At 25.7% G+C, this 18,415-nt stretch overlaps 2 protein-coding genes across 3 annotated transcripts in view; one reads left to right on the forward strand and one right to left on the reverse strand.

Moving 5' to 3' along the window:
• Positions 1–18,415, reverse strand: part of LOC107453483 (dystrophin-related protein 2) — a 276,867-nt gene that overhangs the window by 112,643 nt on the left and 145,809 nt on the right. The window lies entirely within an intron of this gene.
• On the forward strand, positions 1,507–11,995 carry LOC107453472 (kelch like ECH associated protein 1). Of its 2 annotated transcripts, XM_043046712.2 has the most exons (10): positions 1,507–1,564; positions 1,697–1,901; positions 3,068–3,232; positions 3,972–4,121; positions 5,110–5,388; positions 5,912–6,315; positions 8,191–8,396; positions 9,098–9,274; positions 10,905–11,669; positions 11,713–11,995. In XM_043046712.2, exons 2-9 carry the CDS (start codon positions 1,707–1,709, stop codon positions 11,054–11,056), a joined length of 1,728 nt encoding a protein of 575 aa, XP_042902646.1. In that variant the 5' UTR covers positions 1,507–1,564; positions 1,697–1,706; the 3' UTR covers positions 11,057–11,669; positions 11,713–11,995. The 2 variants fall into 2 exon arrangements, with proteins under 2 accessions (XP_042902646.1, XP_042902645.1); XM_043046711.2 differs by lacking the exon at positions 1,507–1,564 and having other exon boundaries at positions 1,576–1,901.

Raw genomic sequence — 18,415 nt, forward strand, 5'->3', positions numbered from 1 at the left:
CCCTAGTAGTCATTTAACTTAATGAAGAATGGATTACTAAGTAAAAAATAATTTTATTTAATAAAGGGTGTATTTTTTTATATATTTTATAGTTTTATTCTGTAAGGGCTGTATTCTCTCTTAGATTTGTTTTATTCAATAAAGGGTATATTCTTTTCTGGTTTTATGTGGAAGTAGTGTTTCTGGCACTATTGTATGATTAAATTTTTGCACATAGTTTCAAGCTTACAATAATAAAAAGTACTATACAAATGGTTAAAATTTTCAACCATTTACTTTCAGTTGACACAATTTTTACCATACTAGTACAAATTCCAATTGAAACTGCATTAGAAGAAGTTAGAAATGGTTTTTATAGCTAAGAAGTTAAAAAAAAAAAAAAGTACCTCTAAAATGTTTTTTTTTTATTTACTATGGTTAAACTGTAAAAAAGGAATATGCTTAAAGCTAAACAGTGTGAAAAGATCACAAATTATGTCATCCAAACACAGACATACTATAGTTGTAAAATGAAGTATCTTCTACAGATAGCCTCTCATTTGCTTTAATTTTCAAAAGAAAATTAAGGAATCAATGATGAGAAGTTTGAGATGATATATTATTTCTCCTTATTCTATTTTATTATCTTTCAATAATTTAGGCCTTAAAATTTCCAAAGTTACTACATTTTGAAAAATTCTAGTGATTTAATGAATGACTTTTCTAGTATCTCATTATTTCCAATTTTTTTGGAAATCTATATTCTTTTAATATCTACATGTAGGACTCTTTATCTCTACTGCACCTGTTTCTTAGTTCCCTTTGTTTGATTTCTTCTTTTTAGCTAGTTCCTCCTGTTCTGTTGGTCAAACCTTTTTCTTTTCTTTTTTTCATTTCTATAACTTGTCTGTAATTTTCTTTTGCATCTCTGTGTTTCTCTTTTCCATTCAGTATTATGACAATGAAAAATGCTCTTCGTTTAGAACCATCTCTATTTATGTGGGTTTGTTTATATTCTTTTCATGTTCAGCTACATTCTTATAAAGCAGTGTTTCCCAAAGTGTGGTACACGTACCCCTAAAGGTACGGGAACAGTTTATAGGGGGTACGCGTTCTTCTGCTAAATATCTTGGAAAACACGAACATTTCAAAAATTTATATATTTAAAAACAAAGCTAGCCATGAAAATTTACGATTACGTATTTCTGTATTGACTATTTTTTACAGAGTTATCAGTTAATATTTAGTGGTGTCAACAGCCAGTTGTCATTTTTAACTTTTGTGCAATTTTTTTTATTGTAAAAAATACATTCATTTTTTTATCAGTGGTACACAGCGTTGCGAAAAATTTAGAAGGGGTACACAAAAGACATAAGTTTGGGAAACACTGTTATAAAGCATTATGATAACTTTTTCTTCAATCAAAAGATTATATTTGATAATACATTTGCTTATTTTATGTATATTTTAGCTATTATACGTGTAAGATATAATAATTATCAAAGAATTCTACATTTTGTTTTATCTTTTTCAGATTCAAAATCCTCCCATTTGCATTTAGTTTGAGAGGCAAACCAATCAAAATGTAGGATGTTATATAATCTTTCTTATTATTCTGTTATATTATCTCTATAATTTATGTTTTAAATTTTATAAAGATACTAAAATAAATGGCAAAGAAAAGAGAACCCTCTCAAAATCAACCTCCCTGCTTTAGATCCAAATCAATGGAGGACGATAAAGAAAACCTATGTGCTGATGGTGCCATGAGATTCAATATAACTTCTTATCCTAAAGAAGCGTTTGAGGTTATGTGTCTTATGCGGCAGCACCAAAAGCTGTGTGACGTTGAGATTCGTGTTTGTAATGAAATTTTTCATGCTCACAAGATTGTGTTAGTGTCTGCTAGTCCATACTTTAAGGTAAGTACTTTTTTTCCCCCATTTATTCAGTTTTTCCAGCATTTTTTTTTCGAGTTATTTTGTGTGATATTTTAAATAAAATTAAAATGTGTTATTCAAACATATAATTTCTCAGAATTATATGAATAAAACAGTAGAGATATAACTTTCAACAAAGTGAAAAATTAATGATTTTTACCTTGCAATTTTGAAAATTGTATGGATGCTAATAAAATGACTTCAAGTCAAATTTTAGAATCTTAAATAAAAGAAAATAGAAAGTTATTTTTAAATTAAGTTAAATGAAGAAATTATGTTCTGTATGTTAAGAATGATTCAACACTTAAGAACTGATCTATTTCATTAGTGTTCAATCTATTCAATTATTAACTGATCTATTCAATTATTTTAACAACTTTAGTTATACTTTTAACATATCCAAAAAGTTACTCAACAATTTTTTTAATTTAAAATATTTCTAGTGAACTGTCTTTTTTCTCTCCTGCTTATCTTGTCTTAAAGTATAATTCATCTCTTTGATTTTCACATTTTTCTCTTGTTATTGATTATTTTATGTAAGCAGAACTCAAAGCTGAAAGAGTTAGAGAATTTCTAAAATTTGTAGTTAGAGCTTAGATTCTTAGTTATTACACTTTTTTAAATAATGTTCTCATGAATTAGTAAATTCTAAACCACGTCTTATTATTTTAATGTTTTTTTTTAAATGAAAAAAAAAAATTTATAATTTTACTTGCCTTTTTCTAAAATTTCCAACACGAGGATATTCTTTTATTCTTTCCAATTCAGATACATTAAGTATAATGAATAATTTATTTTTATAAGTTACTAAATAATATCAATTTATATTTTTGTTTTCCATATTTTTGCTAATTTTTAAATTGCTTTCAAAATAGAATTATTACTGAAAAATAAGTCTTTTCTAATTTTTTTCTTTTTCTTTCTTTGTATTTGTTGGGGTTAAAAAGCATAAAAACTTTTTAAAAAAATATTTTAAGAGGGTCTTTTAATGTAATGAAATAAAACATTTTTAAAAGTATCAAATATCAATTTAGAATTAAAATAGACGTGGTACATAATTTGTTGACTTAGAAACAATTTTTAATGTCATATTTTTTATTTCTTACTATTTCAATATTATAAGAATATTTTCAATTAAAATATTTCAGGCTATGTTCACGAGTGGTTTAAAAGAGTCTGAAATGTCAGTTATTAATATCCAAGGTGTTTGTCCAATGAGTATGGCTATTATAATTCATTTTGCTTACACTGGGCAAGTTAAAATTGAGGAAAATAATGTGTGCAATCTACTTCCTGCTGCAACTATGTTTCAAGTTAGTATTCTTAAAACTGTTTTACAAAAAGTATTTAACACTTTTTTTTAGTGTTATAGTGGAATAATTTATATCAGGCCTGTAAATTTTAAAAATGTATGTAATTTTGTTAAAAATTGTCTCTTTCCCTATTTTATTTGAAAAGTATATCGATGTAAACTAAATTTTTGTGATTCAAATTAGATAGATATTGATATTGACCATTTGTGGAAACGCAAATTTTAGTCTGACAAGAGATAAGCAACTGTGACCACAGTCAGTTTATTCTTATTGAAGGGGCACTTTATCTATTTGTTGCTTAAGTGATGGTATCTAAAAATTGGTGAATGTTTAGAAGCAAGTATCTTTACATTTCTAATGGCTTAATACATTTTTGGATTAAGTATTGCCAGTGGTTACACTGCAAGCGAAAGAGTAAATAAAAAAAACTTCAAAATCTATAAAAATATTTTTATAAAAATACTACTCTGTTTGAATATTTCTCAAAATGAATTCATAATAAAGTAATTCTAATTTCTATTTCTTGTAAAACTCTATATTTTCAGAGATTTTTTGCTTGAACTTTCATAGTTTGTATTTTTTCATTGCTATTTTTTTTGTTTTAAATTACTTTTTACAAGTGTTACTTACTAATTTTTTTTAAAGAACAATCTAAATTCATTTATTAACTATTTCACGAAATAATATTAAAAATTTTCTCTTTTTTTTGGTAACTTGTTTGTAATTGTATAATTTTTAGGTGCCTCACATTATAAATGCTTGCTGCACATTTTTGGAAAAACAGCTGGATCCTAGTAACTGCATTGGAATAGCTGATTTTGCTCTGCAACATGGATGTAATAATTTGTATTCTGTAGCTAATCAATTTATAGATCACCATTTTTCTCAGGTAGAATTAAATCTTCATGTGTATCTTACTATTACTTTATTTAAAGGATTAATTTTCATATTTACTGATGCATAAATTCATAATACTGATACATAACATTAAAAATACGTAATACTGATTTATAACACTGAAAATACATAATAACAGGGTTGCCACAGGCGACTAAAATGCAACTATTTGCAACTATTTTTAGCATGAGGCGACTATGGCTACTTTTTTTGCCTGAAAAGACTGAAAAAGCAACTATTTTCAAGAAAAGGAGACTATTGGGAGACATTTCTGTACTCCTAGAGAGGTTTTTTTTTCTTTTTCAAGCATAAATTGGTGAAAAATCTACACCCCGCTAGATAGTTCCTAAACACACTGGACTTTTTTTTTCTTAAAAAATAAAAAATTTTAAAAATTTTGAATTGCAAATTTGAGTTTTCACTTTTTAATTCGTTCAATCTGCTCAAATTTCATTGTAAGTCTATTTAATTTCTCGATCACCTTTTCAATGATTATTGCTACAAAATTCTGCATGATTTTTTTGATTTTTTTAAAAAAAAAAATTTTAACAGTATTACAACGCATGAATTTCGAATTTTAGTAATCACTTTTCATATATATATATGAAAATTATCATATTTGCCACCAACTTGACTGAATGGATCATGGATGACAATTAAGTCATTAACAAAATTTTAGTCATATTTTTGATGAATTTTTGTTCTTATTAGGCAACTATTTTCCTAGTTTTTGGCTACTATTTTCATGCTTTAGGCTACTAAAAGCAACTATTTTGTTCATATTTTTCGGTGGCAACCCTGATAATACTGATGCATAAATGCGTGAGTACATTGATAATAAAACAATTTCCTTATTCCGATGCATGCATGTTAGAACAATTTTCTGTTTGAATTGTAAAAACTTTGTGTTTTATGTTTTTATTAACATATTTATGCATTGTGACTTTTAATTTATGACATAGAGTTGATATTTTTTTAAGGTTTCCCAGGGGGATGAATTTTTGGCTTTAAATGTTTGCCAAATGATCTTGCTTATAAAAAGAGATGAACTGAATGTACGTAGTGAGATGGAAGTATTCAATGCTGTTCTTCGCTGGGTGAGGCATGATAAAGCTAGAAGATGCCCAAAATTACCAGATATCTTAAATGCTGTTAGGTGTCATTTCTTGACACCGAGGTTCCTTAAAGAGCAGATACAAAAATGTGAAATTTTAAAAAATGAGCCTCAGTGTTGTGATTACCTTAGTCGTATAATTCAGGTATGTTTACATTATTTGATAATTACTTTATTTCAAAACTATCTTTTCTTTTTTCTAATTAAAAGAGTAGAAGAATAGTGATGTCAGCAGCATTGAGATTAAAACTTAAGAATTTGAATATTTTTTTATTCTCTACTAGTTATTTGTTTAAGAACAAGTTCTTGCTACTTATTTCAAATTAGATTAGATTTCAAATTGTTGCAGAAAAGCATATATCTTCAAATACATCTAATTTGGAAGCAAGAAGTTTTTTCTATATACTTGTTATGTTATTTTATGTTTTTTTTTTGTGTTACTTGTATAGCAAATGGAATTTATATATTTTATGCACCTTTCGTCTTATATAAAGTGTCATTTATATTTTGCATTCTTAATTTGTTTTGAACAGAAAATTGTTCAACTAATTTAATTTAATTCTGAAAAAAATAATAAACTAAAATTGATTTTTTTTTTCAAATGTTTTACTTGTTACCACATTTAAAATTTCAATCTTTATATAATTTTATATATTTTTCTTTTACAGGATTTAACATCGCGTCGAAAATATAGTTGCAATCAACGTACTCCAAAAGTTCCATATGTGATATACACTACTGGTGGTTATTTGCAGCATTCCTTAAGTAATATGGAATGCTACAATGCGCATGAGAAACAGTGGTTCTCATTGGCAGATCTTCCTACTCCTCGGAGTGGGCTCGGAGGAGCTTTCATTGATGGCAAATTCTATGCTGTTGGGGGTCGAAATAACTGTCTCGATGGAAATCAAGACTCAGATGGTGTAGATTGTTATGATCCTATTACAAATAAATGGAAATCGTGTTGTAAGATGACTGTTGCAAGGAATCGAGTTGGAGTTGGTGTGTTAGATGGTTTACTGTATGCTGTAGGTGGATCAAAAGCCACTACTCATCATAACTCTGTGGAAAGGTTTGAAGCTAGCTTTTAGTTTTTATATCTATATAATATCTAAAAAAAAATAATAATGTGTAGCTAGAATTAAGAGATCTAGAAAAGAAACCTAAAAATAATTATGTATATACAGTCAAACCTCGATATCTCGAACTTGAAGGGAGAAGAGAAAAAATTCGAGATATCGAAAATTCGGATTATCGAAAATCGCATGTTATCGATGGTAGAATGAAGAAAAATGTTCTTTACATAACTTATTTACTATTCCATATTTATTCTAAAAACACTTTTTAAACTTTCATTTAAAAAAAGATTCAATTGTTGTTTGCTTTAGAGATGTGTAAGAAAGTTTGTCTATTAAACTTTCTAAGTGGACTATAGCTTTAAATGTCTCCTCTGACATATTTGGCTGCCTCTCAATAAATCTCCTTACAGTGTCCACTGCAGAAAGTGCTTGTTTGTTAGTAATATTGGGTGGTAAATCTTCGATTTCCTCATCCTCTTCTTCTGATAGTTCACGAGAAGCTTTCGTTTGAGCGATGATATCATTGTCACCCCACTGACTACACACTGTNTCTTAGCTTTCTTATCTATGTTGAAAAGCTAACCCCTGGTGGTCACTACTCATTAACCCCTCACTTACTGCCAGAATCATTGTATTCCTTTCTAGTTTAGGAAGTGCAGGGGTAGTGATTGAAATTCCAAGAATCACCCCAACCTGTTAATCCCTATTTCCTGTGGATTCACGAAATTCATCTCTGTCTACGAATTCTACTAAAAAGGAAAGTTTTGACATTTGTGCTCTATTATTAGAAATTCGAGAAACGGAGGTTTTGAAAAATAAATTTATTTCGACATAAACATGGAAAATACATTGATTTTAGACAGTAAATTTAGGGAATTTTAAAAATTTCGAGATATAGAGGTTTTCGAGATAAACAGGTTCAACTGTATATTATTTATTTATTATTTTTTTTTGTAGATAAGTCTTTCTTAACAGACGAGAATTTTTTAATGATTTCTTTCACATAATTTAGTATCACTTTACATATGAATCATCTTAAATTTGTTAGACATGTAAACTATATTTATAAAATCAATCTTTACTGCATAGTAAAATGTTATTTGAAACCAAAATACCATTTATTTTAAAAAATATTTTAAATTTTAATAACATCTTCATCTGGTCTCCTGACTGCTTGTGCAGTTGAGTTCAAATGCAAATGCCTAGAGAATATGTATCGCATAAATTAAAAGCCATACAAAAACATCTATGTATGCATGACAAAAGCCATATGGTATATTAAAAAGTGTAAATAATGGCTTTTTTAAAATGAAGGTGTAAAGATATCTTAAAGGAGTTTCGACTTCCTGCAATTAAATTATAAATTGTTCAATTTCTTTACATTTTATCTGATGTAATGTATATATATTACTAAAGCATTTCTGTGCAATATTTTCTTTTATTTATTATATCAGTTTTAAAAATGAATCATAAAACATGTAAAGAATATTAGTTGCCTGTGCCTGATTTTTTGCATTGAGGTTCTGAAAAATGAACTTATCTCCTAAATTTGACTTTTATTTAAAAATTATGTAAATAAATTTGTGAACACAATTTGAAAATTAAAACTTTTCATAATGCATTTAAAAATTAATAAGTTTGATTTAAAAAGTGAACTCTGCTTTCTCAAACATCATGAATGGTTATTACAAATTGAAAAATTATTTGGCTTTAAAACAGAATTTTTTTTTTCTACTTTTTAATAATGTACAAAACCAAATTTATATTGAATATTATTATAATTTTCAAATTTAGTTTGGAATATAATAGTACCTTTAAAATAATTTTCAAACAAAACATGTGATGTACCATAAATTTTATTATTTTAGATATGATCCATCTGAGGATAAATGGTTTAAAGTCCAGAATATGTTAACTGCAAGAATCGGCGTGGGTGTTGCTGTAGTTAAAAGACTCTTGTATGCAGTGGGTGGTTATGATGGAAACAGTAGGTTGAATACTGTTGAGTGTTATCATCCGGAAAAGGACTCGTGGACACCAGTCGCGAGCATGAATACAAATCGAAGTGGTGCAGGTATGCATCTTCTTCAATTCTACAGTTGAAAGGGAAATAGTTTGATGTCTGATTTATATAGATGTCTTTAATTATATTTGGATTTTTCAAACAGAATGTAATTTAAAAATAATGTATGTAAGTTATAAAATATAATAGTCTCCAAGTAACACATTTGGGTCTACAAGTGCCTATAATAGAACAAAGGATGTTGGGATTTTTGAAAGAACAAAAATAAATAGAAAAATTGTTTTTATAATTAGAAGAAAATCCAGTGATTTTTTTTTATTTTTTAACTCAATAAATAAAATGGTGATACATTTAAAATTTATTTTGATTCATTATTGAGAGCCATAGAAATAAATAAAAAACTCTTAGAGATGAATAACTATTATTTTTTTTTTATGTGTGTTTTGTTTTTTATTTCTGAATGTGTTTCTTTAAGTTTTTCATTTTATTTATAATGATAAGTCATATAGTTTATTTCCTTAATTTGATTTTCAGGAACAAAAGAATTTTGTATTAAGACTGTTTGGGTATCGTTTAAAACTGCTTTCAAAGTATGAAATAAGTACATAAGAACTAAATGAGTAATTTAGTTTACTCTTATCTAAATAAGCTATTGAATTTAAATTTGTTGTATGGAAATTTGTCTACAAGTTGGCTTTTTGAAATAAAATGCATACTTAGTTTTCTGATATAAATTCGTAATTTATTTTTAGGAGTTGTAGCCTTAGATCATTATATTTATGCTGTTGGTGGCTATGATGGTGCTCTTCAACTAAAGTCAGTAGAAAAATATGACACTGAATCTAATGAATGGGTCTATGTATCTTCTATGTCTTCACCTCGCAGTGCATTAAGTGTAGCTGTATTAGATGGAAAAATATATGCCTTAGGTACTATATCTTATTTATTTATGTTTCTTCATTTTATTGTTTTTAGAATTTGTTCCCAAATGCACTTATCTAAAAGATTTATAATATTCATACTTATTATATCTCAGTTTGTTGATTTTTGAGCAGTTTGTCTACAGAAACTGAAAAGTGAGAATTTACTCTGTTAGTTTTTAAACTAGTACCTAAATCGAAGTAAAATCGTTTGTCATTTAGTAATGGAATGCGATAACATATCCTTATTTGATTTTTTACTTGTACACATAAAAAGTTTAGATTTTTGTTTATTTTCACAAAATTTTCCAAGCAATCATAGATTTTTATAACATTTAATCATTTTCATTTACAAGTCATGCAAACAATTATTCTTCAAAGACTTACACATTTGAATATGATATATTGTTGTTGCTGTCTTTAATAAAAATAAATTTTTTTTAATGTATATTCCACAAAATGAATTCATGTTCTAAATATATGGTTACTTTGATATCCTTCACATTGAATGTATCAAAATTGCAGATTTTCAGTTGCTAAATGCAACAATATTAAGTGTTTTACTAAGCTAAATTAAATTTGAACTTTTACTTTAAAAGTACAATTAGTTATAGCTTGGTTCTTTTAATGGTCATCAGCATTTAATTTAGTTTAAAAATAAGTTGTAAATATATTTTCAATTATTATTAAAGCATCTGTTAAAGTCTTTATTAAAAAATCCTACGCACAGTCTTGTAGTGAGAGCTCTCTGATATTTATTCACAAGTTTTAATGTAATTTTATTATAAATTATGAATAAAATTTTTTAAAATTTGAATTATCAATGCTATTTATGTTTGCAAATTAGAAATAGGTATGACATTGTTTCAATTCAAAGTAATATACTCTAGAGATTGAAGAAAAGTAACTAATGGATCATCCACTAAAATATCATTGGAACATAAATGCTAAGCACTATATTCATTGTGTTTTTGTTTTGAGATTATTACATTAAAAATTATTTGATGAAAAGTCTGGAACTTAATCAATATTAATTTTTAATTAAATATTGATTTGAGCAACTATTATCTAATAGATGGTGAGTGCTATAAAAGTTTTCCTACATTGATCTCAAACTATTATGAGTTGTTTAGTGCTCCCTTTCTAAAGTTTGACTGGAAACTGTTAAGATTTTCTGTTCTGAACAAAATAATTCTGAAATTAAAAATTTTATATTTTGCTATTCTTTTGTGATCTAATGATACATATTAGCACATTTATATAAGTATATTCATTATTCGTAATGCATTCTTTTTCTTGCTTCTCACACTTTAGATATTTCAGTTTTCAGCTCTTTGTTACAAATGCAAAAAAAAAAAAAAATTAATCAGACAATTTGGGCCTTAGTATTATTATATAGATATTGAATTTCAAATTTTAGCATCTTTTACTCACAAAATAATTCTTTAAAGTATTTTGTTCAAAAACCCAAACTCCAATAATTCTAGTTAAATGTTTTGATATTTATACTAAAGTGGAGTTAAAAAAAGTATTTGTTATTTGAGATTCATCTTTTATTTGAGTAAGAAAATTATTGTCTAGAAGTTTGGCTTTATCATTTACAAAATGAATAAATAAACTTGTCTTAAATAAATTTCAGGAGGATATGATGGAAGTAACTTTTTAAATACAGTTGAGGTGTATGATCCTGAAAAAGATCTGTGGGAAGCAGCCCCAGATATGTCTTGTGGTCGAAGTGGTCAAGCTTCTGCTGTATGGAGAGCTCCATGCTTAGCCCATGGAATATCCTAGCAGTCAAATGGCATTTGATTAAAAGGTCTTTTTTAAGATATTAATGACAGTAGAGTTGAATAAGTTATAATCGAACTAGGGAAAGATGTGGAATGGTATTTTTATAGCTGTATTTTATTTAACGTGTTTTTATTCTTTGTGTTATGTTATTTTACCTTATATCATGTTTTCTAATTGTTAGAATGTGTGACACTTAAAATAATTATTTAAATATACCTTAATGTAATGAGAAAATAATTTAAATATTTATACTAATTTATTGCTATAATAAATTATTACTTTTTTTGCTATTGTTTATTGCTATTTTCATAATAATTTATGTATTTCACAAGAGTCTTAGTTGCGTAAAATTACAATCATATCAACTATTTTATGCTTTAGATAAAATTTTGATACTAACAGAAACAATTTTCTAAGTTCTTTTACTTTATGTGCAATTAGATTTTATAAGCATGTTGTATAATATTCAATTTTACATTTAAGTGATTTGATAGATATCTAGTTGAGTATTTAATTAAAGCTGATATTTAATTAAAAAGAAGTTTCCAAAAATTACATTGAAACTAACATTAAACCATTTACAAATAATAACAAAATGTATCAACTCTGCATTGTGTTATTCATATTCTTTTGTATTATATTTATTCCATTTTCAGTTCTTTTTTTTAAAAATAGATTACAGTATTTTAAAATTTTTTTTTTGGGGGGGGGGAGGGGATAAAAATTCCTAACCTTAACTTTTTTATTAATGCTTTATTTATTCTTAATTAGGTTGTTAAAAATACAGCTGCTTACAAAAAAATAATAATTTAAACATAAAACTAGTTTTTTGGCAGTAAAGCATGAGTCAAGTCATTTCATGAAAACGACTCTTTTGTCTGCACTTGGCACATGAACAAAAAGTTGACTTAAAGCAATGAAACAGGAAAAAAAAATAAAGATTTTTTAAAATCAAAACATGTAATGTTAAAAAATTTCCATGAAGAAATGATAAAGAGTTCACAAAACAATTATAGTAATATCCATTTTTTTTTCAACTTGTTATATCTTTAAAAAAAAATGACAAAAAACATTGGTTAAGTTTACATCATTGCCCAAAAGTTTTAATGTTAAATATTTTTCCCATAAATCACAAAAACTTTTTTTTTGTATTTCATTAAAGAAACTTAATGCGATTTTTGTTCATTTGTACCTTGCACTTGAAATGATTTTCATGTCTTTAAATTTGGTAATTTTTCAAACCAAGTGACTAATTTATATATATATATATATATATACAATAGAGCGCCGATTATCCGAACGTCCAATTATCCGAATTCTTTTTTTTTAAAGCTTATAATACTTTTCAACTTATTGACAATTTTTCTAAATTTAAAAGAACAAATAATATCAACAACATCTGAAAAACATATTTAATTTACAACCTTTTTTAGTAGCTATACGTACATGTATTGTTATACAGTTAAACCTATATGCCCCTTTAGCCCTCTTCAACTGAAAATTAACTTCCAAGAATGCGAGTTTCATTTTGACAGTTTACTATGGTTGGAGTGCGAGAGGAGTTTATGTGTAGATAAGTGCTGAAGTTTTACAATTGGAGGAGGGGTAGTTGTCACTTATGGTTAATGATTAGAGGTTACAGTGCTTGGAATCTTAAATCTTGGAATAAAATTCTGAACACAAAAGCAAACGAAACTGAAGTTTCTCAACCAGTAGATCTTCCGGATGAAAAGATTACGGGTGTCGAGACTCTGAAAATGACCCAGGATTTCAAATTTTAAAAGATGATGAAATTGTTGCTGAAATTTTAAATGAAGATCGGAACTCCACAGATGAAGAGGATCAAGTTCAAGACAGTGGACCTTCTCATGCAGAAGCAAGCAATTCATTAGATATTGCAATGAATTGGCTAGAAGGTCAAAATGATATTGATCTGGTGCAGTTGATTTATTTAAAAGGAATAAGGGATACGGCTGCTCAAAAAAGAGCATCTTCTTTGAAACAAAAGTCTTTGCTGGATTTCTTTTGTAATGGAAAATAAAGAAAAATGTGGTAAAGTCAGTAATTGACAAAAAAAAAAAATTATGAAAAGCTGAATGATAATTCAAAATTTTAAAAAAAATTTAAGACTCGCCAGAGCTATTTTAGATAGTACTGCCAGTTCTAAGCCTAGAAAAAGTGTGATGGGACGTTAGTGCATAAATAATAATCATTTAAACTAGATTTTAAGCATCTTTCCAATTATCCGAACCACTTTCGGTCCCGAGCAGTTCGGATAATCGGCGCTCTACTGTATGTGTATATATATATATATATCTTTTTTATCCTAAATATTTTGTTCTATTGGACTTGTTAATGAACTATTCTAACTGGTTCTTCATCATCAAGTAGTAATTAAAACCCTTTGAAATACATGGTGATTTTTAAAAAAGTATATAGTATATGTTGTTATATTTATTATTATGTTCTCATTACATATTGGTGTGTTACAGTGCTACCTTACTTACAGTGAATCTTACCTAAAGTGATTTCTTTAGTTTAATAAAATGTATAATAATATTTTAACTAACGTTTTATCATCTATAAATTTATATTAATTTAAAAAACTAATTTTGGATTAGTTTTGCATTATGAGTTTAAGTTCTAAAAATTTTTTGTTTGTAAGGGTGTATAATAACTTTTGCACAATTTGCTTTAAAATATATGCATTTCTTGATTTAGATGTATATATTTATTAAATTTCACTGTTATGGTGGAATAAAGTGTCCATTTTTTTCTTTCTCATTCAAAATTTTTAGAAATATTTTAGGGAATTAAAATTATCGATTTAAATTTTTATATATTCTAGTGTTATTTTTTATTGGTTTATGTATGTAAATAATTTTAAATGACTTTTGTTTTATGTTATCTGACTGGGTTTTACTTCATTTCTTTCTTGTTGCATTTAGCAATATAGTAAGAAAAAAGTCTATTAATTAATAATTGCTGCCAAAATCTACTGTTTTTTTTCTTTCTGCTTAGTGTGCTTCTAGTCTTTTTATAATTGTGTATATTGGTGAATTGATTCTGTATATTGGTTAAACTACCATTGGTTTTTTCCTTTGTAAATATTATTGGATGTCAAGGCCAAGTGATTTATTTTATTTTTTTTAAGAAAAAAGCTCAAAGAATTGTTTTTTGAGAAGAGAACATGGTATTTTGCTAATAGTTAGAGCTTGATTATTGCAGCTTATTAACAAAGTTTATGTTTATTTATATTCAACTGTGGAAACAGTTGTACTATTGACAATAATGATGCCATGGGGCTGTTGCAACCACTAAATAATTTATTAATTTGTCCGCTATCATTCATTTTATAAGAGAATATGCTTTCTCCATAGTGAATAAGAACATAATGCAGAAACTGCTTGTTTCCAACAAGAACAGTCATATTCTCACTTGTTTTATAAATGTTATTTACAATTTTCTGCACATTTTGTGTGCGATCTCTTAAATATAATCCTATATAATATAAATAAAATGTGTTGTACTTCTTTTTTACTTGCATGCTAAAATTATCAGTTATATAAAATAATCAATTGATAAATTGAGTCACAAAATAGTTAAAGTACTACTTATATACTTTAACCAGTGTGTAAATTCCTTTCTTTATTTCACTTATTTAACTATTTATTCGATTTACCTATTTTTGAATGATATCTTAAGTGAAATAACTGATTAATTAATTGAAATACATTTTAAATGTTTGTTTGTTTTTTAATCTGTTGAATTTGTTTTACATACTACATATCACTGTTGTAAATTATTTGATCTTAACTAATTTGTTTAATTTAATACATACCTCTTAACTCTTTCAGTATTAGTTTGAAAGCGTAAAGTAGGGAGGGACTACTTAATCTTCTATATTAGATGTTAGGTAAAATTTTTAATAAAAATAACTTTTTTTTTTATAAATAAGTAAGTTTTTATTTTAAATTTTACATTTGAACAGATAAGAATAATTTTTAATATTTTAGTGCTTAAATAAGACTTTACATTGGTTTTTTCTACCCTAGTTTAGGATGGAGGTAAACTCATTGTTATTTAAATGTTACTAATTCATTTAACAAAATTTTTCAAACAAAATATTTCATTGCCAATTCTAAACAAAAGCTTGGAGGTCTTATTTTTGTCCCTATGAGTTTTCTAGTAACATTTTGCGCTAGCATTTTAACTAAAACTGTAGAATCGGTTGTTGAAATGTTCAAATATGATACTGGACTTTTCTTATAACCCTACTAACTAATGCTATGTTAAAATTTTTACCTAATCCTAGGAAAGAATTAATCATATATTTCAAATTTTCTTATAATCCATTAGAATTAAAGTTGTTTTATTTCAAATTAAATTTTTTATTGTTACATAATTAGTTTTGTAAGATAATTAGTTTAATAAACGAAATAAATTAATTTTAAGACAAGTTTTAATTTTAATAATTGTCGTAATATTCATTCGAATAATATTTTTGCTCATATAATTATTACAATAAACTTATTTTCATATAAATTAAGGAATTCTTTCAATTTTTTAACCAGTAATGGCCTAGCTTTCAATTAGCTGAAATTGTAGTCGAGCAAATTGTTTTCTTTTACACCAATTTCACGTCCATTATATTAACATTCAAACATTCATTTATAAAATAAATCTTCTTTTTCTTGATATTAATAGTTCAAAATAGATTCAACTAAACATACTGTTTTCAAATACATTTATTTGTGTTACACTTTATTATAATTTTATATTTTAATTGGAAGAAAATATAATGTAAATATTTATAATAAAAACTCTTTGTGTCATCATGTTAAATGGATAGATTTATCTTTGTTACTACACCATCACAAAGTGTTGTTGGATGTTGAATGTAAAATTGGTATGTGATATGTGAATAATATAGTACATATGTGCCAAATTGTAACTATAAACTGGTGAAATATTTATATTTAATGAAAGAAAATCTTACCATAAATGTATATTTAATAATTTTTTTATGTCTGTAATTGACTCGCTTTGCAAAAATATTATGCATGGTTTTATCCTTTATAATTTTTATTTTAAATTTTTAGATATTGTTTAATCAACTTTATAATACGTTTACAGTAATCAATCTACTTATATTTCTTTTCATATTAATTTTGTTATATTTGAAGATTATTACTTTCAAAAAAAAATTTTACTTTAAAAATTATATGAATTGTGTTTGCTTTGAACACAAAACAATTTGTTATTTTTTTATTGTACAAGTTGTTGCTTCAGTTTCAAATTTTTTAAAGTCAAGGCACAATTGTCAAGCATATTTACCCTGTTTTTGATCATTAAATGTACATTTTCTTACAAGACGTTGTAGGGAAAAATTTTTATATCTGCTGAGTTTTGAAGCATGATGTTTCAAAATTTTAACAATTCTATTAATTTTGAATTAATTTGTCACAGATTAAATTTTAATATGACATTTTTTTGACATGTTGCTAAATTTATTTAATGAGGAAGAGAGTTCAGCAGGAGACCAAATCTCAATCAGTTCTGGAAATTTAACTCATTTCCCAAAATAAATAAAGTTAAAAATAATTAAATTACATGCTTCAAAATAATTGTATAAAGTAATAAATTTCTCTTGGAAAAGAATCTATTAACTTTAAAAAAAGACTTGAATTATCAAATTAAGGTGAAGTCCAGCAGAAGGGCTCTTATCTCTTAAAGAAAATTGTCAAATTCCCCTCTCCCAATTTTTTTTTTTTCGCTATCAAATTATCAGAAAAAATTAATAAATTTCAATAGTGCCTTGCAATAATTGAGTTGTGATCCTTTTTTAAGCAATTCCGGTTTTTGTCTTGATGTGATATGCCTCAAAATTTAATGAATTTGGTATACCAATTAACTTAATGATTGGCTGATTTAAGACAGTAACCATTTAATTACTGATTGACTTTATTTTTAGTAATTTTAACTCACTGAAGAATTGTTTGAACGATACATTTGTTAGCGTTTATACTTTACAACACAATACTTAAAAATGTAAATGCATTGAAAGATTTTAAAATGTCTTTTAAATTTATTTTTTTTATTATTTTATTTTTTTAAAAAATTTTATATGTTTTAGAATTTTTTTTTTTTTTTCAATTTTAATTTTTAGAATTGTTTTTTTATTACAGAGTAATATATAGATTAAATTTAATTGCATTATATCTGTTAAAGGCTAGTCTGTTAATATCTATTATGCATTAATTTATAGCTGCTTATTAAATTTTGAAAATAAAAGTCTTCCTAAATTATTTTTTTAACAGGTTTTTCTATTCTATTTTTTCCTTCTAAAAACGTTATTAAATATACTTTTTTTCTTTCAGAAAAGCGTTTAGTAATAGTTTATGAATACATTAAATTTGAGTGAGTTTTTTTAAAGACATATTATTTGTTAATTATCAATAAATAAAAATTTTCCAAATTGTATAAACTTGTACAGAATTTAGTCTCCTTATATGAGCTTTATTGTAATATAATTTTAATGTAACATTATTTTACTTTATAAAAAAAAATTTAAAAAAAACATTAGTTTATTTTGTAAGAGGATATAAATTTATGAACTATTTTTTTATTTTTAACTCAAAAAGTATGTTTGTTTTTTCCATTATGTATTTTAATTTATAATAAATTATAATTCAAATTCACTTTACTATGTAATATTTATAGCACATTTTTAAAAATTCATTGAATTCATTAACAAAATAGTAGATATTTAATTTAATTGTATTGTTTAGTATAATGGCATGTTGGTTAATTATCATGCTTGAGTTGATCAGTATGATTTAATTTATAACAATGTATTAAAGTTTCTTTTCAATTATTTGTCTTCGTGTATAAAACTTGTACAGAACAACTTGTGAGCTTTGTTGCAGTTATATGTAATATTATTTATAGTACTTTTTTTATTTTGTTTTTGTTGGTGAAATGTAATCTGTGATTGAAAATTGGATCATTTTTGGTATGTTTTTTTATTTATTTAATTTTAGATAAATATCCTTCATTTTTCTTCTTTAAGTTTGGGACCAATTTTTTCGTTTTTCTTTAAAAAAAATTTATGTTTTTGTTAATGAAATATTTTATTAATAGTATGTTAGAATTTTTTTTAGACTTGCTTCTTTGTAATTCAATGCATAATTTTATGTGAATAGTTAAAAAATAATAGTGATTTGTTCAAAAAAGGCATCTTAAGTGGACTGTGACAAAGAAAATAAACTCTTTATAAATACGTAGTTTTCATGTTCTTGCTTAGATCGATTTTTTTTCTCTGAAAAATGTGCAAATTAGCTAAAAAGTCTTCATACA

This window comes from Parasteatoda tepidariorum, chromosome 1, assembly GCF_043381705.1.
Source record: "Parasteatoda tepidariorum isolate YZ-2023 chromosome 1, CAS_Ptep_4.0, whole genome shotgun sequence".
Taxonomy (NCBI): domain Eukaryota; kingdom Metazoa; phylum Arthropoda; class Arachnida; order Araneae; family Theridiidae; genus Parasteatoda; species Parasteatoda tepidariorum.

Bases quoted from the DNA above. Each gene is read 5' to 3' on its own strand.
- LOC107453472 (XM_043046711.2), top strand. From the start codon at position 1,650: ATGGCAAAGAAAAGAGAACCCTCTCAAAATCAACCTCCCTGCTTTAGA. The intron at 4,122-5,109 runs GTAGAATTAAAT...TATTTTTTTAAG, and splicing joins TAGATCACCATTTTTCTCAG to GTTTCCCAGGGGGATGAATT. The intron at 9,275-10,904 runs GTACTATATCTT...AATAAATTTCAG, and splicing joins TGGAAAAATATATGCCTTAG to GAGGATATGATGGAAGTAAC.